The sequence below is a fragment of the Etheostoma cragini genome, chromosome 1 (genome assembly GCF_013103735.1).
Source record: "Etheostoma cragini isolate CJK2018 chromosome 1, CSU_Ecrag_1.0, whole genome shotgun sequence".
Lineage (NCBI taxonomy): Eukaryota > Metazoa > Chordata > Actinopteri > Perciformes > Percidae > Etheostoma > Etheostoma cragini.
Window position 1 is genome coordinate 1,119,910 of NC_048407.1, and position 27,448 is coordinate 1,147,357.

General features: G+C 40.6%; 1 protein-coding gene across 2 annotated transcripts; it reads right to left on the reverse strand.

Moving 5' to 3' along the window:
* On the reverse strand, nt 1–27,039 carry rhpn2 (rhophilin, Rho GTPase binding protein 2). Of its 2 annotated transcripts, none has more exons than XM_034871280.1 (15): nt 26,779–27,039; nt 21,378–21,493; nt 17,486–17,614; nt 13,944–14,019; nt 12,969–13,046; nt 12,546–12,670; nt 10,688–10,854; nt 8,313–8,500; nt 7,950–8,106; nt 6,190–6,309; nt 5,873–6,067; nt 5,417–5,463; nt 3,922–4,068; nt 2,504–2,659; nt 1–2,268 (listed from the first exon to the last, which is right to left on the reverse strand). In XM_034871280.1, the coding sequence occupies exons 1-15, from the start codon at nt 26,842–26,844 to the stop codon at nt 2,005–2,007; spliced, it is 2,031 nt and encodes a 676-aa protein (XP_034727171.1). In that variant the 5' UTR covers nt 26,845–27,039; the 3' UTR covers nt 1–2,004. The 2 variants fall into 2 exon arrangements, with proteins under 2 accessions (XP_034727171.1, XP_034727165.1); XM_034871274.1 differs by having other exon boundaries at nt 5,387–5,463.
* Nucleotides 27,040–27,448: the final 409 nt, after the last annotated feature.

Here is a 27,448-nt window from a genome sequence, read left to right on the forward strand (position 1 = left end):
TTTGTTTTGTTCCCCTCTTTTATTGAGATTTGAGTTCATACAAATGACACAAAGACTTACGGACAAGGTATTCACGCCACAGGTGTCATGCAACACAAAATACAGAGAAAGAAGCAAATGCAACCTGAAACCTTTTAGAAGAATAGGCCCAGCACAATAACTCTGCAAATAGACCAAGGCATTTAGTATCACTATGCATGGTGAAATGCATTGAGAGATGTTAGTACTTATTAATATTAATCAATTACTGCACAGTCTTGTAATACACTTGACATTTTCCTTCATGATTAAGCATACATGGCACTTAAAACACCAATTAGGTAAACAGAGACAGTAAAGAGTGTTACATCGTCTCAGAGTTACAGTTTAAAAACGCTTAAAATATCTTTACATAGACAAAACGTACCGGTATATAAGTTCACCAAAAGATTAAGCAAAGCTAGTAAAATACATTCTTTCAAAAAATCCAACGTGCAAAAATTCACAACTTGACCATTACTAAACTGTTCTGAAACCTACAATGTAAAGTTGTATGTATAAATACATATATTTTTTGAGTATTTGTTTTTTTATTACATAAATAATTTGATTATCAAATGTGTATAAGAATCTACTTTGTAGATAAAGAGATAGTCCAACACTGCCTAGTGTCAGTAAAATGGGGGATGGGACTAGGATTAAGACAGGGAGAAGAAACCTGACAGCGGACTTTGATCAATGTCGTAGTTAGTTGACCGGCTGTCAAGGTACGATGCAGTCTAACCACAGTCTTCCCTTCTGGATACAAAATAACCTGTTAACAACTTTAAGATTCACATTAACTGAGAGACACGTAGCTCATGCTCTTCTTACAAATTGACGAACTGCCAGACAGCAGCAGCACTGATCAAAGAGGGCCAGGACTGGGTTAGATGAGTCAGGATAGGAAATGGTTCATCCTGGCATATTAGGGACATGGAGGCATTTTGGTCTGTGGCATATCTGGTATATTAAGCAAACCTCAAATACCAATATTTTCCATTTCCACTTTGTCTCAGGCATGAGTCTTAGCAGAAATAATAATCCTCGAAGGCTGTCTTACAACTACAAAAGTGACAATAATACACAACCAAGGTATATATACAGTATGTGATTTTTAGCAGCTTACAGAACATTGCATTCATCAACTCTCCCTAGACAAAAACAACAACAACTGCACAATTTGTTTTTCCCTCAATCATTGTTTAACATACTGCAACAAGGTTTAAAACATCTACATATCTATTTAGAAAACGTACGCATTTCAAACCCCAACAACTGATCAGTATCCACAGACTGCAACAAATATCTTGGCAATGACCTAATCCTTCACATATACAGTATGGAACATAACTGCACAGCTACATCAGTACACAATGGAACTAACAAGGGACTGTGTAAACCACAATAAAATGATCCCTGTTGCAGTCAAGTAGAAACCAACACTGGGTGTGTTTGTACAGCTTTGCTTTCGTCCTTCAATTCGTCCGGAGCTTTTCTTCAAGAAAACATACTGAGATGACAGTTTAGCTTAGAGGCCTATCTCAGTGCTGTGTAGATATATATATATATATATATATAGACTGGAATGATAACTGGTATGTTTTTCCCAGAGTGCAGTTGTCATGTGCTGTACACATGCTGGTATGTATGGTACAGAAGGATTTCCCATTGTGTTTGGTGTGCAGCCTAGTTTACTTCAGATTCTAAACTGTGCTGGGAAGGTGTCCATGTGTAACAAAGGCAACTATATACAGTGTTTGTCACAGCCACTTTCTAAGGTAGCTGGCAGAAATGTCATCATTACACTGGTGACAAACAAGCTACATACACTACTGTTCAGTATTCCAGTGGAAACACCAAACGGCACTGGTACTGCACCATGGCAGGTCCAGTATGGGTACAACACAGTACTGTATACAGCCATACTAGGCCTAATACGCATACTGAACGATGCTTGCAGACAGTAAGAAGTCTACAGCTAGCTCAGTAGAGGGCACTGTCGTTGTAGGTGCTGGAGCTGGGGAACGTGGGACAGGGTTTATTCCAGGGAAGCCCCCCGGAGTGGTCAGCAGTGGGAAGGCTGAGGGTGCTGGCGCTCTTCAGCTTGTTCTTCAGACCCCAGCTGAGGAAGGATGGCTTCTTGGTTACTTTGCGAGACTTGGGGTTCTTGTCGTCATCATCATAAGCCAGACAAATCATGGAGTAGGTTTTAGGCAGGTTTCCGCAGAAGGTGGCACTCTTGGTAGGCTGGACAGAGAGATTGACAGTGACATTTAGTGAAAAAAGGCAATGACTGTTTAATCAAAGAGTTGCACTGGACGCCATACAGTCTCAATTAATATGTGGGGTCAATAAGTTATTATTTTCTCAAAGGTCAATAAATACCCAGAATCATAAACAGACTATTGAGGAGCAGCTGTGCCTAAAATGAAAAGTGCTGGACAAAATAACAGAAACAACAAACATTATAAATCAAGCATACCATTGGTGGGTTGCTGTCCATAATGCTGATCACCTGGATGTCAATCCCTTCCTCATCCACATCCTTCAGCAGTCGCATCACATCGCTCACGCCCATCCATTTGCAATCTGTGTCGCCCACGGCAACAATGTAGTCACTCTCTTTCAGACCATCAGCCTAGTAAAGACATTGGGGGGAACAGGAGTCAGAGAGGAGGGCCCTGAAATGCCCTGATGCTGCAACAGACAGAGTACATGTTTACAGCTGAAGGTTTGTTTGAATGGCAACCAAGTCAGGTTCCCCTGCTTTGCATCAACACCCTGCGATCAGCTGGGAAAACACGGAGGTTTAGTCCCAAACAAAGCTTTTTTAAGCAGCTCAAACATTTGCCAAAGTGTCTATGTGCACCAGAGAGCACATTACTTCATAGCTGTGGGAAATCTGTCTTATGAACATGAGTTCAGCTATTTCTGTCTGATAACTTGATCTGTGTTCACCAGAGGCAGGTTAGAAACTCAGTTGGTTCCTAAATAAATCCTGTTGAATGCAGTATTTAACGTTAGAAGGAGTTTGGCCAAGTTAGACTTATGTAATACTACTAATCTGCTTCTCTGCAGAGCCTGCAGGGCCTTATAAACGTCTGCTCTTTGTCTGAACCTCTTAATGAGCTGTCAGAAAGAAAATACTCTCTGATTCTTAATTAAATTAGTAGCCAGAGTGGCTGTGGAGGGGGAGGGAGCGCCTTCAAACATTCTTTGAGGCTGGTTAGGTTTCCGAGAATTACTTTATTTATTCAAAGGTTCTCTGAGCTAATAAGACATTGTATGAACTTATTTGTCAGTCAGGGGGCGAGCATGCATACAATTGCAATCGCTGTTAGTTCTATCTCCGTACAAAAAGTCACTCCCTGCTAGTTAATCCTGTTGCAATAATATTGAGTAACATATGCTTCTGGCTTTTGTTAAAGTTTAACAGAAGACAGTACTAAACATGGCACCTGCAATAATATAGTTTTCTGTGTTTGTTTAACTATGTCGAACAGCCTGCAGAAGATGAAAACACTTCCACTGTCCTAGGTGTGAAATACAGATGTATCTGATGACTCCTCGGTTACTAAAGATGAGTAAATACAATGACCTTCAGTAGGTCATCATAAATTGATCATCCTAAGGAAAACAGGGGCAAAAATGGCACTCACAGATGGATTTACATGTTTTATCCATAATGAAAAATTTGTTACAGAACGTTGATAGAAATCAATCTGAGGATGATGTTTGCTGTGATGGATTAGATTCTAATTTAGGAGCATTTCAAGTCTCTGCAAGATGATTTGAATATCATACTGACATTTATTGAAACAAAGGCTGGCTGCAAAACAGGAGATCCCATGTTCAGCAGGTAATCAGGTATTCAAAGGTAAAGAATATAGGTTGACTTACAGCAGCTGTGCAAAGGGGGTCCAACGAAACCACCTGGACTGGTGTTTCCCCTTTCAGGGTGAAGCCCAGGTCTCTGTCTTTTGGGCAAAGATGTATTGTCCGTGGGGCTGTCCACCGCTGCTTGGCTGAGAAGACTGACAGAGGGCCCTAAGTGGACACAGTGGGGGAATGCTGGGGTTAATATGGCTTTTTTTTTCTTCTCATTTATACTTAAGTGGATAATTTCCTCTCCTTTATGACTTTTAGAATTCAAAGATTTGTTGACAGCCTGGGGGAAAACTGAAAATACAGAGAAATAATCTTTTCTTGTTTCCTTACATGCTAGTTAAACATAAGTCCACATCGGTATACTGTTAGTACATCTGTACATATACTATGTACACCCAGGGGGTACACGAAGGGCATGTGGCCACTGAGTATATATTGGAATGATCAACCTCCCTTAAACCAGCCCTTCGTTTCCAGACTTGCAGTTTCACTAAGACAGTCACAATCCTTATCCCTTACTGAACACGTCACTTATGTCTACTTGAATGCTGGGATGAACAATAATATACTGTACATATATTAAGATTAGTCTTTCACACACACACACACAGAGAGAGAGAGAGAGAGAGAGAGAGAGAGAGAGAGAGAGAGAGAGAGAGAGAGAGAGAGAGAGAGAGAGAGAGAGAGAGAGAGAGAGAGAGAGAGAGAGAGAGAGAGAGAGAGAGAGAGCGAACAACAACAGTGGGAACAATATACAATACAAATAAAACAGTTATAATGGAAAAATAGGTACCATTTTGTAAATATTTTACCAAAACAACTTACAGTTATAGCTGCATGACACAAGTGTGGCTGCAATTATCAAGTCATTTTAATTATTCATTGATCTGATTTGAGTCTTGTTGCTGCTGGGACTGTTAATGGAGAGCCAGGTTGGATTTTACAACAGGAACCTAAGAGGTAGTTATTCACGGAGACTGCTTACACCTGATGTCTGTCCTTTCCAATCATTTGCTTCTACGGTTATTCTATTGAAAATTGAATTAAATGACACATAATTGAATGCCTCTTTCAGTCAGAGGACATAAACAGAAGATTCCAGTTCCAATGACAGAGGATGCCAGTCCCCCCTCCCGGTCACCACAATGAATATCCAGCCAGGGTCAGAGCACCTCTGTCCATAGTTAGTGTTAGTTTTGCATTTGTTAATATGGGTGAAAGTCCAGGAGGCTTTGGGAACAAAACAGGACTTTGGATTGCCTGCTGCTAAAATGTGCCAAAGCTTCCAGGAGACTCACCTAGGTTGGTTGTATTCAGAAATAACAGAAAATACACTCTGGGGGTTCAAACAAATAAATACACTTGCAATGTCTGAAACACAAGTCCAGAGCCATTTCATGTAACTTGATGAATAAACCAACCATCATTTATAGAAAAAAACAGCAATGTGAGTGGAAGAATATTAGTACCCACATACCAGCCTCTGGAAGAAGTCTGTGACTTTCACCTTTGTGGTTGCAGGAACCTCCATCTCTGCTTTGTGCTCTGTTTTCGCTATGGAAGGGAGAAAGGGAGAAAAACCAAGCTGTCACTATACAATGTTTACGGTCATTACCACATTTCAACTGTCACCCTGTAGAGAGGCAGGCAGGGAGTTAGCAGTGTAAACATTACATCATTTGTCCCTGAAAATAAATGTCACTTATCACATCTGAATGCAGCAGGTGTGGTACACAACCCTGCAGCCTTTTACAAACAGTTCCCTGAGAGACAAAGCTCACAAATGAACACATTGGTCCTGCTTGACATGAGTGCCATTTGTGAAGTGTTTGTTGTGGTGACACTAAGGTGACTGGTTCGTTTCCATGTCAACCCCAGGAAGAATAGCTGTCACCTAAGAGACTTAAATAAACATTACAATTTTTCTAATTGTTGTCTTCTCTTTAAAACATGTAAGACTCACAGATGATGTCTGGGGCCTCCGTGTAGTCTGCAAACTCTTCCTCATCTTCATATTCACTGCACTTGTTGAGCGAGCGCTGGTGGCTGGCTTTTAAAATCTCCTGCAGGGCCTCCAGCTTGTTTAAGTGCTGGCACAAACCAAAGATCCTTAGAGCCTCTTCATGACCCAGTATGGCCCGACGAATGTGTGCTTTACCTGGGGAGAGGATGGAGAATTTGTCATAGGACCGGTAAGGAGAAGTGGGTAGCAAAGAGGAGGATTGAATAAGAAAATGAAGAGAAAAGGAGACGTGCTCAGCCTACAGTGCTCGCTCTTACCAATGCGTTCACGTTCATCTTTCTTTTTCAGGATGTCAAGAGGAGAGCGTCCTTCAGGAAGGCGATCATAGACCTGTGACAAGGTCTTCTCCTGCTGGTCCTCATCGTCACTGAGACTCACTAAACACACACGCAGCAAAAAGAATCAGTGTTAAAGAAAAACTAAATTGAATGTTGTGTACCACCCAGATCAGGGTGAATGACTAAAACAAAGGCAAGGCAAGGCAAGGCAAGGCAGCTTTATTTGTAGAGCACATTTCAGCAACAAGGCAATTCAAAGTGCTTTACACAAAATCAGTTAAAAAAAAAAGAGTTAAAAATAAAAGGGCTAACACGGGATGCCATGATTGCTTTAATTGTAGGAAATATGAATTTGAATTGAATTTGAGGTAGACAGGACACTGACTATAGGTAAGTCAGTGTACATGCATACATTGTTGCACACTTTACACTGTCTTCTCATTTCCTTCATCTCCTGGTTCACACGATTTAAAAAGGTAAATCTAAAGCATCTGAACTTTCACAGGCTTCCTCTGGCTGGTCTGCATCTAAGCAATGGCATAAAGTTTTAGTGTTTGCAGTTGATCTGTTTACTAAAGCAATCTTCCTTCTGTCCAGTTTTTGTGTCCTATCTCTGCAGTCCTGTGGTTAATTGCTTTCTTCTCCTGATTCACAGGAATCTGCTAATGAGCTGCCAAACTCAAAGCTGCTTCCCTCTGTTGTTTCTCTTTTCAGTCCTGCCCCATTCATAGCACTTGCTAAAACCATGACATCATAGCATCCATGGAGAACTTAATATAATCTGCTCTATTTTTATTTTACTTTTTTAAATGTTCAGTTTGTTTTTATCTCCCCTAAATTGTAATTTTTAACGTACAGTAAGAAAGAAAAAGGATAAAAGACCACAACAACCTCAGCCACTGGCGCTGGCTCTCTCACTTGCACTCTGCCACTTGATTATGCAGGCAGCATTAAGAGGCTTCGTAACTTTAATCCCCCAGCAGTCTACAGTACATCCACTCAATTACGCTCATTCCAACCATCTCTTTTTTTTCTTCATTCTATCTCTATGCCCATCCTGCCAGTTTCTGGAAAGTTAGTCAAACTTGCACAACCACTGGCTGTGTGCGAGTGAGTGTGTGGGTCTTTTTTAAATAGCTGTTATGCAATAGCATTGTAACTGGCTGCAGTTGAGTCCAGCCATCTGACATGACCTACCCAGTGGCCTGTAAGGCAGAAAGATCCGGTTCCTAGGTTTTGAAAAACAAAACAGCCAAGCTAATACCCTTTAACAAGCAGATTCAAACTTCTACAGTGGATGTGCAGATTGTTGTTAATCATAAGAATAAGACTTTGCTGATGAACTCTACCTGTGTTGTTGTTGTTAGAAGAGATATTTGATTGGTGTTCATTTTTCCACTACATAATAAGATTATTAAACTACTTTGTGTTACAGTATGTATGTGGAGAACACACGTCTTAAGTATTCATCAAGGGCACTACAGTACCTATGTACCAGTGCACACTTTATGCAAATAACTAAGCATTGCAAAAAAATACTACTACTACCACTGACAGTAGTGCTTTTCATAAGCAGGAAAAAATAGCTTGCATGCTTATGTAATGGAGATTGAATCTAGAATAACTAGCAAATAGATTTTTTTTCTCTTCTGATATTCTATAAATTCTAAATTTTGTTAATCCCTTAAACACATGTGTGTGAGCATTATTAAAATGTCTCATCGCTCAGTTATTCTTACACTGGTGGTCCAGGAGCGCTGAGGCTGCAAAGTAATGTGCCATGGAGCGGTAGTGGTTGGTTTTGACTTGCGACATGGTGGACCAGAAGAACGGGACATTGTCTTTGATTGGCGTCTGGATCATGGACTGATGGAGTTGGTCGTAGATTTCTGAGACCTGGCAGGAAAAGAAGGATAGAGTTACTGGGAGCACATGAAAAGCTCTGATCTGGATACAATCGCTGATGGAAGTAAGGAATTGGACTGTGGCAACATTATTACTTTACATCCACTTTACCTACAGTATACCCTACTAAGTCTGCAGCAAAAGAAGGAATACTGTGCCTAAATAATGTGAGGAGAGTGTGTTTTGCTGATATTTACCTTTGCAGCCTCCTGGGCCATTTTCATCAGGGAAGAGAACTGGTTTCGGATCCCAGGCAGTGCAGTCTTCTCAAACAGGCACTCCTGAGCCTGAGCAAGCATCATCCGAATCAACATACTGAGCATGGCTGGGCTCATGTCGTAGCTGGGAGTGTGGGTGTGTGTCTCTTTCAGGTGGTTCAGGATACCTGGGTGAGAATGACTGGTCAGCACAGCTCCAAATCAAACTATTCCAACAACAATGATAACAACAATAATTTAGGTCAGTTGGGAGGCACTGTGCCAAAAAACAGTGGTAAGGAAAGAAAGGCTTCTTCTTATTCTGTACCTTAGTCTTTCTTGTCTTGCAATCTGAATAAAGTTCTTTTGGTCAGTTATTTAAAAGACAAGCATATGACCCTGGATAATCAAGATCCTATTAAGCTTTGTGATAACAAAAACAATTTGATTAATGGGATTTGATTAATGCAGACTAAGATATTGTTTTTGTATTTTGTTGGTAAATCCGTTTTATTGACCATAGGAAATTCATTCTTTTTTCTCTTTCTTATGTCCACAGTGAACCGCTCTAGTTTGGGTCTAAACAAAAAAACATTTCATTTACAAAATATTGATGACTATAAGTAAGACATTAAAACTTGATGTATAAATACTATATGAAAATCAGTTTTTATCCATCCAGCCCAGTTCAGTATGTAATTAAATGCTATACAATGTATTTAGTTGAGGGTCCCTGTCCTGTCTCTATTTTAGCCAAGGTGCTAAGCACTGGAGAAAAAACGTGGTTTGGCTGCAAAATAGGTGTTGGTGAAACATGTTTACGTTCAGAAGTAGTTTTAGTCGTGCAACAGGAAACTCAGATTGGACAGATAGTCTAGCTAGCTGTCTGAATTTACCCTGCAGAGACCTGAGGACCAGGTAACCATAGTCCTCAGATTGGACAGATAGTCTAGCTAGCTGTCTGGATTTACCCTGCAGAGATCTGAGGACCAGGTAACCATAGTCCTCAGATTGGACAGATAGTCTAGCTAGCTGTCTGGGTTTACCCTGCAGAGATCTGAGAAAAGGTTTACCATAGTCCTCATTTATTGACTGGAGTTTAGAAGGCCAACACAAAGGAAGCCCAAGGCAACAGATATCCAGCCTAAATGAGTGAAATCAAACGGATTTTCAGGCGGCAACGGAGCAATCCCGGAAGTGGAACGTCAAGGATATAGTCTATTCTGACAGTGGTAGTTAGTAATAATAGTAGTAGTTTGGGGCAACAGTGAATATTCATGCAAAACTCAAATAGTCCATTTGGGAGAGGCATATAGTTTGCGGGTCCACAGAATGACTTCAGCATGCTGGTACATTAACCCTAATTACTGACACTCTCTTATACAGATGTTTTAAAAGGTTCCACACAGAGAATTAAGTGATTCTGTTTGTCTGAGCATCTACTTCTTCCTTTCCTAAGGTCTGTTGATGTTACTACAGTATCCATTGCTAGCAGTGAGGTCAATGTCAATGTGCTTCTTTAAAGTTGAGCCAAGACGCAAACCTTCCTAAATGACTTTTTTATGTTCGATGGAAGCAATAAGACCATCTGCATTCCAACTCAGAGTGCTTCCCTCTTATTTTACAGATTAATAACCCAGCAGCAGAGAGATGTAGACAACTTAATAACAGAGCACTGTCTTGCTAGTCTTCATATAAGGTTCTGCCATTGTTGGCTGGCTCCTCCCATTCTTGAAACCTCCTCGTGTCCCTGGCCAGAGGGCACTGCAGCAGCCCTGCTACAGAAAGCATCCCTGTATTTCACCTCCCAGCTTAGTTTATTGCTGGCTCTTTATACTGGTGACAATGTTACTCACAACAACATAATTGTTTAACTTAGTACAAGCCTAAATTATAGCCATCAAAGCAACATAACCAAAGCTGTGGCCTGTTCAGAACTGTAATTATAGTGCAATACTCATACTGCAAAGTCATAATTTTTTCAAGACTTGTCTTAGCTTCCTGAAACCTCAGTGGGTTGACAAACCAGTTCATATGATGGGTGCTTCTCTGGATCTTAGCCACATGACAAGAAGCCAGAGAAACATTAAGTGCATTCATTCTCCGTCATGGTGCAGAAGTCAGAGGGTGGAGGCTGGCACATACTCTGAAAATAAGTATTTGTGCATTTTCTTCTGAACAGTGCGTGTGAAGGTCATAAGGAAGTGTTGGCAAGGAGAAAGGAACATTTTTAGGTTTTATAAACCCCTACACCTGGCTATTTTTTGGCTCTGATGGGCTGTTTTACATGTTGAGAAAATGTTGATGTCACTGTTTTTGCTGGTGAGAGAGTAGGCGACTGGTTAAACCAGTTTATGACTACTATCTCTTCCTACCTGAACTTTTCTGGAAGGAAGAGATGGCCTCCTCCAGGCCAGCTATTGTCTGACGGTCACTACGGGTACCGATCTGAGAGTAGAGGGCGGCCATGTTGAAGAGGACACTGGCTTTCTCCAGTGAAAGGTTCTGTTGGCATAGGGGCACTCCTGTAAAAGAGTCGTACCTGAAGGAAAGAAGTATAAGATGTTACACGTATGCATGTAAAGCAGATAAGAAAAGAAAAATAACCACAAAGTGCCTTATTGAGAAAAAATTATGTAGTAAAAGCCAAAAAGATAAACAACATAAGATATACATCTAGTAATATAGATAGTGGGATTTGGAGTAAAAAGCATATTCTCTGTATGAATTACAGGTACATTTACAGCAAGAATAATAGCCTGTTTGCCACAATGTGTTGTAACTTTACTTAAAATTTAAATGTAAATGTGCTGTATTTATATAGCGCTTTTCTAGTCTTAACGACTACTCAAAGCGCTTTTACATCTACAGGAGACATTCACCATCACACACATTCATACACTGTGGCCAAGGCTGCCGTACAAGGTACTACCTGCCCATCAGATACACACTCACACACATTCACACTCCGATGCGCAGCATCGGGGACAACTCGGGGTTGAGTGTCTTGCCCGAGGACACTTCGACATGGGACTGCAGGGCTAGGGATTGAACCCCCAACCTTCCAATTGGCAGGCAACCGCTCTACCACTGAGCCACAGCCGCCAATGTGCAATATGTAATATATTTACTTTATTACATACAAAAATGATTACAATATGTCATCAGATGTTAAGGTAACATGCTAAGCTGAAATATGATATTTTCTGACACTAATGCTAAAGCAGTATTTTCTCCTTTGAGATTTCCGTTCCATGACAGAATGTCTGTCTGTGTTTTGGCCTGTGTGGCCGGTCCGACAGCCGGCCGGGTTGCCGGATGGTCTGTAAATACACAAACCCAGCGCGCTACAGCTGGAGGACAGGCAACAGACAAACAACGCGATAAGTGGAGATAGATTCTAGCCAACCTAAAAAAAAACTGGCAGTTGCGTGACCAGAGACTAACCCCAGGTAAATATGGGAGATGTATTTGAAAGATGGAGACAGCTTAGAGCCCAAAAAGGACGGCAATTTGGCTAATTTCCTCCTGAGCAGGTAAGCATTAGCTTCAGGCTAATCTATCACAGCTAATAGGGATGGGCATTTTCAGTAATTTTAACATTTGTGTTCAAATTTGTGCAACCTGTGGGAATAAGAAGTAATGTCTGGCTACGTGAGACTAGCGTCTAGCAACATTTATGCTGTGTTCCTAACCTGCCAACCTTCGTAAACTTAGAGTCTGGGGAGAAGGGGGCAAGCAAGACAACTCTGTCCAGTATTTTGAATTTGGACTGGAGTAACTACTTTAAACACTAGCTGTCAGTATTACACATCGGACCTTTAAAGGTTGAAGGTTTAGGCCTTTAAGCTAATCTCCCTCTATCTGCTGCATGAATGAATGCAGTGTGTTTGGTATGGAGTCAGTAGGGGGTCAGATGCTCTTCAGACACTTTAAGCTCAAAGGCTTTGGGAAAACCCTGGTGTAAGGGCTCCAGGCAGTTACATTAAAGAGCCAGATACCTTTCTTTATATTATTATTTGTTTCATCACTGCTGTAACCTCACCTGTTGCCCTTCTTTCTTAAGGAATTTCTTAATATTAATTTTTATGTTATGCATTTTATAAACCATTGCATTTGTTCTATTTTTTTATTTCAACAATATCCGATGAATAATTTCATATAGTACATTTTAAAAATGGTTAATTATTACATTTTTTAATTTGTACTAATTAGTAGAAAAAATGGGTGTACCAGGTAAAGAAGATGCCAGTCTGGCGGGATGGGGAGAAGAAGCGGCTCTCCATCAGAGGAAGATGGCTGAAGTACTTCGCCAGCAGCTCCACCCCAGCCTCGTCTCGACTTGGCGTTCTGCAAGCCTAGGGCATGAAAGGAAAGAGACCTGATACAGTGTGTAATAATGGAGAACCTCTTGTAGTGAAGATGCACAGCGCTGTTGTTAGAGGGAAGCTCAGGAATAAAACTAAAACTATCTGCGTGGCTAGAGCGCACTAGACATGAGGGACAAAATATGTTTTGTGATATGGGTGCAAACAAACCTTTCAACTCACTAAGGATTTCATAGTGCTTTGTGGGGTAGACATTTTTTTGGATGTTGAGTTATTATTATTATTTATTGTTATTATCATTATTTAACATAATGTGTGTGAACACTACCTGTCGCAGGTCTATCAGGTCAGCAATCTCATCTTCAAAGCTGTTCCCGTCTTCACTGTAGTGCTCCAAGATGAAGTCCTGTCAGGACCAAAACAAAAGTTAAACATCGAAATACAACATTATTCTGGCCAGTAGTTGGGGAGTGCTCTGGGGTTTAAGCCTCTCTTGCAACTAATCCCCTCTGTCACATCATTCTTAACTGTACACAGAAATCATGTCATCAGCAGGGCTGGTGTGAGCCATCACTCTGGCAGAGCCAGCCAGAGGTAGAACACCTAATTAATTCAATTCAATAATCAGAGCAGCATTTACATATTCACTTGACACAAACCTGAACAGGATGCAAAGCACCGTAAGAATGCCGGCCTCCCGCAGTAGAACACTGCTACATGCTAACTACTAGTCTCCATAACTAACCTTCTTTGGATAACAAGACAAATCTTTTTATGGTCCGATGATTCATTGTTTCTCAAACTTAATGTAGAAGCAGATGTGCGCGGACAATGTGACCCAAATACTAAATGAAAGGAGACTTTCATCTCGCAGCAATTAAAAAACACTTCCTGCCAATGTGGGTCATGTTTGTTGCATGCACATTAGCAGCATTTGTAACCCTGTAAATGCATATTCTGTCTTTATGTTTTGGTTGGTTAGTTTGCTATTCCTCCTTGTCCGTAGAGTCTGCTTTTATGCTTGCTCGAGACTTTTCACCTTGACGTCTTAAAAAAAAGACAGTTTTGTTTAACTGATGACACGCAGGCGTGAGACAATCCTGTGCTCTCTTTGGAGCTCAGTGACATGCTAGTTGTGTGCTATCTTAACATCTATACATCTGAATGTGCCTTCAAGTTATGCATTATTAAACTATTGCAGTCAACACGCCTGCATTACAAATAGAAAATTCTGAATGTCACCTATTTATACACGTTTGCTATGATAAAGGGTGGGTTGGTGCTGTAGTTGTTGCTTCTATACCTTAAACAGAGTGGAAAAGTCAATGTCTTTTGTCTCCTTTAGACCCAGAGCAATGAGGGGGATGTTGGCTGTCTCCCTGTAAGCAAAAGAGAAAGACAGAAATACAGATATCATGATTGGTAATCTTATGTGTAATATATTACACATTAAAGGAAATATAATTATGTAAAGTTTTCCCATAGACATGTTGGCATCAAGGACCATACCTGTGTAAATGCTGATAATACATGGCACAGCAGGACTTTACATGCAAAAGGACAATACAGTTCTTATCTCAATGTGATTAATGTACGCAAGGCCAAACAGAAAAGCACTGATACATTTGTAGGTTAGCAAAGCAGGCTCTAAAGGTGTGGTACAAGATATCAAAAACTATAAACTCCCTTTGACAACAGACCAAGCCTTGTAACAACAGCTTTGCTACATTAGAAAGTTATAATTTTAGTGTAATCTGTAGTGTAGTTTCATAAAGGGGAAGTCAGGATAAGGCAGATGGTGCTTTAAGCACAAGCTGTAGGCGTTAGGATTTAAAAGGTGAATGAGGCCCCCACTTCTCCTTGTATCTCTCTTTGATAAATCATTCTGGATTTGCAGCCCTGCTCTAGTAATAATAACCATTCCTTCCTCGATCCTCTGTTACAGAGGCTCTTTAACTTCTATTATTTTTAAGCCACCAAAAAGTGAAAGGAGGCCATAAAACAGCAGATTAACCTTCCCTTCTGATCTCAACGTTTGTTTGAATTTTTCTGGGTGTATGAACTCTGGAGTTGCTCGCTGCAGACAGATGGAAAGCAGGTTCAGCTTGTTATCAGAGCAGAGGATTTAGAACCTGACAGATACCTGCTGCTGCTGATCATCAATCTAAACCCAAAACCTCCCCCTACTGAAACCAGTAGTATGAGGTATTACTACTTAAATTCCCCTTTTTTATTTTTAAACAAGCTTGGGCTGATTCTGAATTTGCTATGAATTTTATAATCTTTAACAACTTAGAATCAGGGCAACACTAGCACAAACTTCTGTTCCAACATTAACAAGTCACCATGGTGTTGTCATCCAAAACCTATTTTAATGAGGGTTCTTTTCATCAAAGATGCTGAAACCACAAGATTGGGAATAACAACTCCTCACAATCATTCATCACTTGATGATAAGGCAGCATGCCTCTGGTAAACTGGCTCTGGGAATCACAGAAAACCTAATTCATCAGTAACACTGAGGGAGCAGGATAGAGGCTGCAGTGTAATCCATCACTACTTGTAGATGAGATCACTCCAGTCTTTTCTCTAGTTTGGCAGAGGGAGGGGCGTGGGGGATGCGGATATCTGTTCTGCAGAGAATCTGAAATGTTAAAAGCCTCTCAGAAGCTTACTCCCTACACACACACGCACGCAGGCACGCCCGCATCGTGTAAGTGCCAGTGTGCAAGACATGGAACAGATGACCATTGAAATAGCAGTCAAGCAAAGCTCTGCTTTTCGCCACAGAGAGCACAACACAACTTAAACCCTTTACTACATATCAAAACTATCCTGTGCAGCAAATTCAGTACGTAGGCCTGCAGTAAACATCATTTTAGTTTGTTACACAGTATACTGACATGTTTCAGGCCTTATTGACTCCTATAAGAGTAGGGTTTTGAAAGTTAGCCCCACTAGATATCAAGTGAGTTTTCAAATAATAGTTATGAAAGGGAAGTACCCATATTGGACCCGTAATGTTTATCGATTAAATATGAAGCTAGAGCCAGTTGCGGTCTGCTTTGCACCTCTTTATTGTTTTATACAGTCTACTTATCAGCAAAGTCAATGAAGCATCCTGTAGTGCTGATGTCTTTATCTTTTCCTTTGTCATTACTTTAGCATGCTGATTCAGAAGGTCTGTAACTACGTTCAGTTTGTTGTTAGGTCAAAAACATTTCACAGAGGAACTGAACAAACATGATTGAAAAAGAGCTAATGATAAGATTGTCATGCACACCGTGAGAAGCTGCAACAATTTCATGGGGTGGTTCAAGGAGGTCACTAAACATCATGTACAGCACATGTACTGAACCAGTCACATACACATCCTTTCTGTAAAGCTTTTCCTCATACAAAAAACAGCTGAATCTGGTATGAGTGAGAAATAACCTCCGGGATACTATTCAGAGGACGGTGGGAATGGTAGGAAAAGCCTAGAAAGGCAAAGAGGGCATTTTCTTTCCATACTTAGGACTGAGGTTGAGGTTGTCTCTATGGAAGGAACTTGTTTTGGTGGAACGTGTATACGATCAAAAGAGAAAACTCAGATTGGACAGATAGTCTAGCTAGCTTTCTGGATTTACCCTGCAGAGATCTGAGGAGCAGTTTAGAAAGCAAACACATAGAAAGTGGAAGGTGAGGGACATCCAGCAGAAAATTAGGGACATCCGGGGGAACTTCTGGCGGCATCGGAACAATACCAAAGATGAAATGTCACTGATATAGAATGCTCTAAGTCAACCACGCTTAGCTCATCTTTTAAAGAAGGACAACACCAGTGCTTATCACTGTCACACACACCCATACCCATACATCATCACCCACTGAGAGAAGCTTTGGACAAGATGCTTATCTCAATTTGCATAGAAGTATAGCCCACAGTTTCCTTGTTGCTTTGTGCATCGACAAAAACCAGCTGGTCCAGTTTGACAACAAGAAACTCTTGCACTTTGTCTTCACATCTTGCTCTTCCTCCACACATCAATTCTCTCTGCTACTCTGTCATCAAGTGGCTTTCATCTGAAAGAGTGCATGATGACTTAACTACAGAGTACGAGAGCCAGAGCTGTCTCTTGGCTCTCTGGTCTGTTGGCCGCCAATCAACACTGTGTCTGAATGAAAGTAGTGTGACGTTGAGATCTCCATATTGAGGACATATTTTAAAACGGAGATCATTCTACCCAGTCCTCATTTTTGCAGGTTTGGGAAATTAGAAATTAGGATCAGAATTAATTTAAGAGGTAAGCTTCAAATTGTAAAGAATGCTGAAGAGCTTGGGTCAGTGGTGTCCTTATTATTATAATATGAGGACGGGTGCCAAAGTCATTTGTGTCTGCACGTGAAAGCACCAGCTGCTGTGCATGTATTTTAACATGCAATCCATTTAATAGCCTCATCACAGACAGTTAACATGAAATTGAGCCTTAAATTTACATTCTGTTGCTTGCCGATGTATTGCAACTGACAACAAAAATAAAAGTTTTTTTTATTGATGAAGTCATCAATTTTAATTAATTTTTAAGTAACCCAACGCAAAATAGCTGTGTGGCGAACAAACAAGCCCACAAATAAGTTGTGGTCTCATAACGTCTTATCTTCTTAGTTGAATTTGATCTTCATTTCTCAAATGCCCTAAAAACCCTGGATGTTAGGCGTAGACAACTTTGTACTGCTAAAACTTCATATTTCCTCCTTTTTATGATGATACTGGTCACTTAGAAGTAGCTAACACTTGTACTAGCTGTGGCAGTAGACAAATTAGTATTGTATAAGATGAAGAGCAGGACTATTTGGACTTACTGGGTGTTCTGGTAGACCTCCACTGAGCTGTTGAGTCCTTCTAGCTGTCCCATCAGTAGCTGTAGGTTGGAGTTAACATAGCTCAACTCCAACAGAACCATCTCTTTAACCTTGTTGTTAGATGTAGCCCTGCACACAGGAGAGATGGAAGGAAAACAAAAAATTAAAAGACATAAACAGTGAGACAAAAAGGTCAGGGAACGTTTGAAATAAATTAAAGAAAAGACATATCAGCCTTGCTGTTTTAAAAGAGTAACAGGGTAAATACCAGCTTGCCTGCCCTGGTATGTTCTGGACCCCAGACCTGCGTCAATGAGGTGCTGTGGACTTGATTTACTCTCCACCACACAACAGCTTAACCATGGTAAAATTATTGTTTTAACTCAAATCCATCATAACCAAATGTTATCACACAAAAGATCACACTATATTTCAATCATGCTACACAACTTTAAGAGGTTGGAAGTCAGAGGTCCAGGACCTTTCAACATTATTGTTTGTACATTTTACTGTACATTTATGGAAACAAAGACACAAATATGCATGTGCAGTATGCACATGTTTGAGTTGATGTGAGGAAGCTTAGAGCATTAAACTGGGTAATGTGTTTGTTTGTGTGTGTGTGTGTGTGTGTGTGTGTGTGCACGAGGGGTTACTGTGGGGCTCTCTCAGAGTTTTCTGCACAATTGAGATAAGATTGTAATTGTGTGTGTGTGTGTGTGTGTGTGTGTGTTAGTTTACAAAGACAAAGTGGCTGGATCTTTTGTAAAGCAGAATTTATGATGCATAGTCAGTTTGTGAAAAACGCAAACTACAATTAACATGTATCCACAAGGTAACACACAAACATCAGTGGCCTCAATTTACGCTTATCTCTGTTCTACAGGGAATCATAAGACATTCTCTGTCAGTCATAACTAATTGGAGACAACCCAAACTCCACTCTAGAGATGTTTGTCAGTGTCATCTGATCTTTCTCTCTCCTGTAATTATAGAGGATGTCATTCTTAACAAAAAAGGTGAGATGCGAAGAAGAGCTGGCAGACAGGATTCTGACAATAACAATCACTTAAACTGAAGGTTAAAAAGCTGAAAAGAGATAAACTAGTTGTTAACCAACATAGTTTTTGATGAGTGAATTTATTTTCTTCCATTTGAACATTGCCACATAAATTATTCTAAAAGTTACAACTTCAACAACATTTGTTACAATTATTTAACAAACTATTAGTACCAAATAATATAATGTGACCCTGCAAGCTTTATAATGGAGGATGTCTTAAAAACCTTTTACAAATCAATGGAGTCCACTGCGGGCTATGTACCACCCATTAGTTGGATCTTTAAAACTGGCTCACTTTGCTTTTGGTCTTGATTCATGCTCTTACATTACTGACTGTAGTTTCCCCCCCCCCCCCCCCCCCCCCCCCCCCCCCCCATACAACACATTGGAACATTGGGACTTCAACCCCTGCTTAACATTGACGCCACACCATTACATACTTGTTGGCCTGCTGAAGGATTTCTGTGGAGGTTTGGCCTAGGGAATCAGGGTAGAGGTTTGGACAGAATAGATGCCAGCTCGCCAGCCCAGAGGTCCTTATTAATATCTAATTTAATATCAAATATCATCCCACAGAGCGTGGGAATGTGACTGTAAACCAGTAAGTGTGGTTTCACTGAAGTTCACCAATCCTCTTTTCTGGAAAAGCTGTTTTTATGATTTTGGCAGATTGACAGGTAGTTGTATTTTTCCTTGGAACCTTTAATCTGAAAAGAGATATCTGGTACTGGTAATGATTGGAGTTGACTGAGAAATGTACTCTCTATTCTATGAAGCTTAGTGTGGCGCAACAGTACAAGGCTGACATCTGGCCCATGGCTCCACAACCTCTGTTGCAGAAGAGAAGAGAAAAGGATAGGATAGAAGAGAAAAGAAGAGAAGAGAAGAGAACTGGTCAGACCAGACTGACTGACTACCACCTGTTTCTGATAGTGTAATGCAGAACAAAAAATGAAGAAAAAGTGAAGATAAGAATGGCAACGAATGAGGAAAAAAAGCAACGAACAAGGATTTAGGTTCTACATGGGCCATTTTGACACAAACTAAACTTTCTTCATAGAATTAAAAAAGGCCGTAGTTTGTTTAATGAACAAATCTGTTTTTAACATGACAACCCAAGTTGATGTCTAAATAGGTAGACAGCCATGGCAACCCTGTTATCCTCACACAAATGGAAGATCCCAGGTAGAACTACAGTCAAACTGCATTTGGCTGAGAGCATACCTGAAACTCATAAATGCAGCTGGGTTGGTAAACACACAGACATTTGGCCCCTGGCCTTGGCTGGGTGGACTATGTGAAGCACTAGAGGAATGTGGAGGCTTCTCGGGCTGACAGTAGGGCTGAACAATATTGTGTTTTAGATCAACGTCGCATGTGCGCACGCGCGATAGTCACATCGCAGGACGTTGTAATGTTGATACAAATCCTTTTTTGCTGCTTGAAAGAAAAGTATATTTCCATCGTTCTCCTTTTACATGATTATTACCGTCTGACCCTTCCCCTATAAGACAGGTAGCCATGTGGACAGTGTGTGAATGTGACGTTAGTCCGACGGGGGTTATTGTTATTGGAAGTAATGTTCTCTGTGTGTAGAAAATTATGATTTATTATTTCCAAATAGAGATATTTATGTCATTTTTTTAAATTACTTTTTCTATATCGCAATATATATCGCAGGGGAAAAAATATCACAATGTCAGATTTTTCCAATATCGTGCAGGCCTAGCTGACAGTGGGCTTAGACAGGCAGAACACACACACACACACAAACACACACAAACACAGGTATCCTCCCTCACCAGACTAATCTTAACACAAGCGGAAAGAGAGCTTATCAGAGAATCCCAGTGGGAGAAATTGAAGCTACACTGTCAGAGAAAATGTGCACCACTGCACCTTGTGTTTCCCTAGACTCAGGGCCTTAGTGACAGGATATACCACAACACACTTTTCTTTTTTTAAACAGAAGGCCCTTACATTTCAGTTAACTTAACACCATTCTGACTGGCTACTGTGGGGCACATTATTCTTATCAAAGGCCACACAGAACAGTTGCTGGACACAGTAATAGGAAGAACTGTAGAGTCTAATGCAATCCAATACAGTGAGCCAGCAATAAACACTACTTTTATGAAGCTTATAATATTCCATTTCTGTTCACACTTTGTCAGAGAGCTGTTGATTTGACTTTTTGAGCCTGTTGTTTTCCCACAAGTTTTGCATCTTGTGACGGGATCACAACAAACACGAAGCCAAATCGGGCTAGGGATGTAAATTGGGAAGGCCAATGCATTTCTCCCTGTTTCCTGCCCCCCTACTTCCGACACCCTTGCTGGGATCACACCAATCTTTGTACTTGGCCTTCATAGTTAAAGTCAACTACACACCTGTTAAGTGTCGAGACTGCATTGCACACACGCACGCTTTGTTTACAAGGTACATAGAATGCTCATCTTTAGGATTGTTACCTAATATTATCTGTCCCCCTGTGTTGTTTAAAATCTGAACAACAATGAACAGGAGAGAAGGAAGGAGGAGGACGGGAGATGTCAACATGTCTCAACAGACCAGCGGGAGTTACTAGAGGTAAAATATACCAAAGTGACATAACTGACAAACAATACAGACAATGAATGATACATGCATGAAACAGGATAAACTTACAATTGGCTTTCTCTATGCCATAAATAAAAATGCATGGGGAGTTTAAACCATCCTGCACTTCCCACTTAAAGAATCCACACTGCAGGGACTTAATAAATTAAGCAGACACAAATGTATACTATGAATGCATATGTATTGTTAGTCATCAGTTTAGCTACTTACTTCAGCAGGTTCTCAGCTCCAGCCCTCATCCTCATCTGTTTGATGATCTCCTGGTTCACACTGGCTCGTTTATTCTGAAGTTTGCTTCGTCCAGTCTGGGCGAACGGGTTACAACCCTGGGACACGGAGATGGAACAACAAACATGTAAGCAGAAGATAATATTTTGTGTAAGTAGATGGAAATGCATGGGCATCAAGAAAGATGTGCATGCTGCAAAAGGTAGGATGATTTCCTCATTGACGTTTTTTTACACGGCAATTATTTGGTTAATTACAATCACAAAATAGATCTTCCATTTCCTTCAAGTCATTCAAACCTATGTATGTGTAAGAGTCAGTCACAAGTTTTTCTTTCCATAAAATTTTGCTGCTGTACAATTGTGAACAGTGGTTATACAATCTACTGAACCAGTGTCTTTGTTCATGTTCAGAGCATTCAGAAAATGGTTTTGATTACATCTGAATACATCTTGGTAAATACAATATGTCAGCTCAGTCAGGGGCAAAACTGTCCAGGTTCACAGGTGTTATTTAATCTTTCACCCACATACATCTACTCACTAACACAGAGGTGACAATATGTTATTATTTGATCAAAACACTACCCTACTAGACATAAATATTTCTCTGATGTCAACTTTTTTGTACACTAAATTGATGAATCTTTAACTTTATTTTACTCTTTACTCCTTTGTGTAACAATAAAAATAAGCCTAAATTGGGTGTGGAAGGAGCAGGACCTTGTTTTGCTGTACCCAACACAAACACATGCTCTCACTCTTTATGTTTACATGTAGCTTAATGGCCTGTATGGAGCTGTACTGTGTGTCCTTGTCCCTATCACAACCACCAGCGTCCCAGCCTTAAGTCAACAGGCAGTCCCTTACACCAGTACCGATAAACTGGCCTGAAACATTCATACTGACTGACTCAGAGCATAACAGAGGTGTGGCTTGACTTCACTTTGGATGGCAAAAAACAGCATGATGCACAGAAACCAGTCAGCTTAGTAAAAAACCAGTTGGTTTACAGTCCTCAACTTGGGACACTTTTACATTGTATTTATTTACCTGACTGTCTGAAGACAGCAACAAAACAAGCTTCAGTTTCTACATGCACAAAATCAATATGTATGTAACCATGAATTGGTTGGGTATTGTTTGGATTTTTTTTTTCCTATGTCGAACAGGTAGCCTGGATTCCAGCCAAACTTAGCCCCGCCCACAACATTCCAGGTCGGGAAGTTCTCTGAGTATGACCACCTCAGGCTACCGAACCGGTACTTTTAAAACGATAAAACTTTAAAACTGAAAAATGACATCAAAGAAAGGAATCTAAGTCCCCTAACACACAACTACAAATAGTTTAACAATTAATAACAGTAACACTAATAACAAGTTACAACTAAAAAAACGTTGAGTTGGTATGCTAGCCAGAGCCCGGAGGGAAAATATGGCATTTTAAAAGCAGCCTACATTTACAATAGCTAGCTAAGGGTGGACTACAGAGAAACTTTTTTACATCCGTTTTTGAGCAACAGAGGGAAAATATGTAAGTCGATATATTAAGTGGAACCAAATTGAAGAAGTGGAATTTAAATTTTAATCCAGTGCGATTTCTGCAGATTCTGTAGGAACCAGTTCCATACTGGAACTGGGTTTCGGTACCTAAGCATGAATGACACAGAAACAAAGACAAAAAAACTCATCAGTATAATTACATGTTCATTTCTATGATGTCTTTTTTTTCTACACCAGGTGAGCTAAACCAGGCGCCCTAATGTGAAGGTAATTTGATACACATCAGCAACAGGAAGAATTCATATACTTGTAAAGGATGTCAAAGTCAGGGATCACTGCTAGAGAAATGACTGCTGAGACGGGTAGTGTATGAACACAACAGCAATGAGCGCTCTGCACCAAAGACAGAATCTAAGAATGTATAGATTTACAAAATTAGGGATGTATAAAAAACAAGAAAATCAAGTTCTGCTGTCACATCTTTTACATTTACTGAATCCTGTGTCTGATGCTCTGATCCAGAGAGACTTCCTGTAAAATGGGTAAGCCTGAAACAGTAAGTACAAATTTTCAGAACTCAGGTCAAATGGTTGCAACAAAGGTGACATTTAACTTAACGTTTTTTCAACAACCAATCCCCTGTAGTCCCTTGGGTGTTCCTGTACACAGACTTGGGTGACCTGAGAGTGTAATGATTACCAAATGATTAATGATTACACAAATGAGAGCCAGATTGATGTTGCAGCAGCTATTCTTAGAATGACAGCAGGGCGAGGATGTTAGCGTATGACTGGAGGGGCGTGGTCTTTCTGCATCATTACATTTAACCTGAGATAGATGTTGTTAACGCACAAAGGAGTGGCTAGTGGCTGATAGTAACTATAGCAGTGTTTCCATATTTAATACAAAGCACACAATGAAACTTTTACCTATGCATTCCAAAGTGATGATCCGGCTCCTACGTGGCAACACTACTCTGATCAGCTATCAGTGACCAATACATCATGTCAGTTACAGATAGTCCATAAAGTTGGCGATATAATACCACACCTCCTGGCACGCTAAGTTAGAGACATTAAGACTTTTGTGTTTTGGACTGTCTTAGGCATTGTTGACTGTCACTTTACAACGCAGACCTTTTGGATGAAAACTTCATCAACATGAAATGACACATGGGACTGACCCCAAGCTCTGGCTATGCTACTGCCTTGCCCAACTCACTGAACTACTCAGGGAATGGAACCCCTCCCACCCACTGGCTTACTCAAGAAGTACAGCCTTTTCTACAAGCGCACAACATACTTCAATGCAGAAGTACAAAGAAAGTCCTGATCGTTATGATTTCCATCAAACAGCCAATCATTCTGCTGTTGTATAATCGAGGCTTCATAAAGGACATGTAGAGCAATGGTTCATGGGATAATTGGCTACAGCCACCAACCATTTTTGGCAGCATAACCAACTCTTAATTGCTTGTTCACCATTAAATACCCAGAATGTCCTGCTCAAAAGGGAATGTACTCCATTTAATTCAAAGAAAGACCTCTCTATATTTAGTTAAATAATGTAAAAGACACAATATTTGATCACAGCAACTTTTTCTTTCTTTTTTTAAATACAAACCCTGCTAAGGGATCCTAGCGTGTCTCCAGGTCGAGAAAGCTTGTCTGGTTTTTGAACGAAGACACATGTTGTCAATTTGTGTCTGTGGTCTGGGTGAAGGACGGCCTGAGGCCAGATGCTACGTCAATGCTCTCGTTGGCCGTGGAGGATAAGGAGATTGTTCTGCCATCTTTCCATCCCGCAGCCGTCGAGTCGGACCTCAGCCAGCTGGAGGTGAAACAGTGGACGGGTGGGAGGGCAGCCCTGAACCACAATAGCTCCCTGAAGCATCAGCAGAGCCCAGTGAGGCCTTGTAAATCATTAAACCCATTTTCACCCAAGAGAAAGAGGGGCACAGAACATGGAAGCAAAGATTGTCTTGGCTCCGCATGGTTAAAATTTGACCAAAAACTTTCCAAATTGCAAATCTCTTTAACATCACGAAATGAGAATGCAGAACTCATTGATGTGTGGTTTCCACGAATGTTCAAGGCTTTTTATACTGAGTGGTTTCCACGAATGTGCAAGGCTTTTTAAACTGAAAAAGGTTTCTGCAATAAAAGCAGAGACTCCTGAGCGTTCAACACTAAGAAATACAGAGGACAAAGGAAATGAAGTGAGAACGATGGAGTAAGGCTCGACAATGTGCGTTCCAGCCATAAAGGAAAAAGTTTGGGATTGAGGTATTAGGCTTTACGGTCTCCCATCATGTCCTGTGGCGCTGCCAGAACTTGGCTCCCACTGACCTTTTTATAGACACAGGAAGTGCAGCACAGAGCCTAAATCCAGACAGCGTTCAGAGGGGGATTCGGGGGATTGGAAGACACAAAGGCCCTGTTCAGATGCCCATCTAAACAAGCTTGTCTATAAAAACACCCCGGTTGAGGACACTAGTACAACTGTGGATGAATGAGACATGGACCACAGCATGGCAGACAGGGAACTCATGAAAAACACATTAGATAATGCCTCAACCACTGCCAGGCGCTTTTTTCATAGCCTCAATCTAAACTGTGACTGTAAATAACTTTAATGATTAATAATGAATTAGCTCATCATTTTATTTCCAAGTTGGAAAGGTGCCAACTTCAACACAAACACCAGCAGTGTAAAAACTACCCTAATCTGATCTATTCATTTAGATAACCTGGTACTCTAATTATTTTTAGCTGATGCTGTTATCCATGTGTGTAGCTGCTGTAAGATACAGTTAATCAACACGTCTGCCAGAATTATCTAAGGGCAGGAGGCTAATCTGACCTAAGATTACCAGAGTATCAACAAAGCTTTTGAGGAATTCCTTATCCATTACACTTCCTGTTACATGTCCATCACCATCACACCTCTGACAACCAGCAGGAAACTAAAGATGTCAATTATGGGATTTTTGGTCTCTGACCTTTCAGTCTCCCTCACTATCAGGAACTGCATGAGATAAAGTTATTATGGGAGTCTCTCTCTATCTCTTTCTCTCTCACACACACACACACACACACGGACACACACACGGACACATGAAGCTGACAGCGCTGTGGTTTCTGCTTCTGTTGGTGACACATCAGGTGCAGCAGTAATTGTGCTAAATGTCAGACTGAAACCATGCTTTTTTTTTAAATAAAATGAAAAATTCAAAGAGTATATTACTTTAAGTGTTATCCATGTGGTTCTTTGAATATACATTTGAATTATGGAGAGAGTGGTCTCCCCAAAACCACAAGGTTGGTGGTTTGTCACTGAACCCCAAGTTGCTCCCCGGATGCTATTAGCTAACGCTAGCTGACCACTGCTCCTACTACTATGAAGGGGTTAACTGCACAACTAAAATGGCAATACAATGTACTCTGTATTTGAAAATTAAGACTAAAGTTTTTGCCTTTCTATTTTATGTAATAGTCCAGCTACATAGCAACATTTTTTATATATATATAACGCCAGTTAACGTACGTTAGCTATAGCTTAAAACTTCAACCTGGGTGACGTTAGGCTCACTTTGACATGGAGGTTAGCCTACCATACATAACGTTAGGTAAACGACCTAAAGACAGGTAACGTTAACCTAGTTAATGTGGCGAAGAGGGCTCCGTTAAATGCCTTTTGTAAACTGCCAATGAATTAGGAAAATATAAATGCTCCAGTCGAGCCGCAACTAAACAGTAAGCTAAAGTCCTCATTTGCCCATTTTCAACTACAGAATGTGCGCTGGCACGTCCCTGTCCGTTAACATGACGCAGGCGGATTTATGTTGTTACCGAAGTGAAGTGACGAGAAGCAAAACTCACTTTTCTGAAATAAGTGCTGTCTCCTCCGCTGTCTTTGATGCCGTTTGGTAACAGAGTGTCCGTCATCCTGAAGGCTCAGATCCTGAATCTCTCAGAGGAAACACGAGTGAAATAAAAATCGATTTCAACCAGACCGCTGCTGTTCAACAGGTGGGTATCCTCTCTCTTCCAACGACGTGTCTGTCTGTCTGTCTGTCTGTCTCACTCACCCGGGGACATTCCCAGCTCCAACCAGAAACTCCGCCCAAACGGAAACAAGGAAGACTGGTGATGCGTTCACGACAAGGGAAACTCACCGCACTGCACCTGTTTGATTCAAGTTATGTACACTAACATTATTGTAGCCTAGCTACGTAAGACAGTACGACAAGCCACATGGAAAATATTGTTCACCGATACCAATTTAATATTCACTATACTAGCTTTAGTTATTGTCTGGTTAACAAGCTGCACCTGCACCGTATGGTGCGCCGGGTAGCCCTACTGGTAAATCACTGCTAAGATAGACAATACTGGTTTTATAAAAAGCTATATTTACATTTTATAACTGGCAAAATGTTCATTTAGAAAGTGAACAACACAAGTGGGACAGAAAACAAAATCCTTATTGAAACACTGATACTGAGATAAAAACCCTAATTTTAGGATACAGAATAACAATTAGTGTGTT

Bases quoted from the DNA above. Each gene is read 5' to 3' on its own strand.
- rhpn2 (XM_034871274.1), bottom strand. From the start codon at position 26,844: ATGACGGACACTCTGTTACCAAACGGCATCAAAGACAGCGGAGGAGAC. The intron at 17,615-21,377 runs GTAAGTAGCTAA...TCCTGTGTGCAG, and splicing joins GGAGCTGAGAACCTGCTGAA to GGCTACATCTAACAACAAGG. The intron at 5,464-5,872 runs GTGAGTCTTACA...TCCCTTCCATAG, and splicing joins GGAGGCCCCAGACATCATCT to CGAAAACAGAGCACAAAGCA.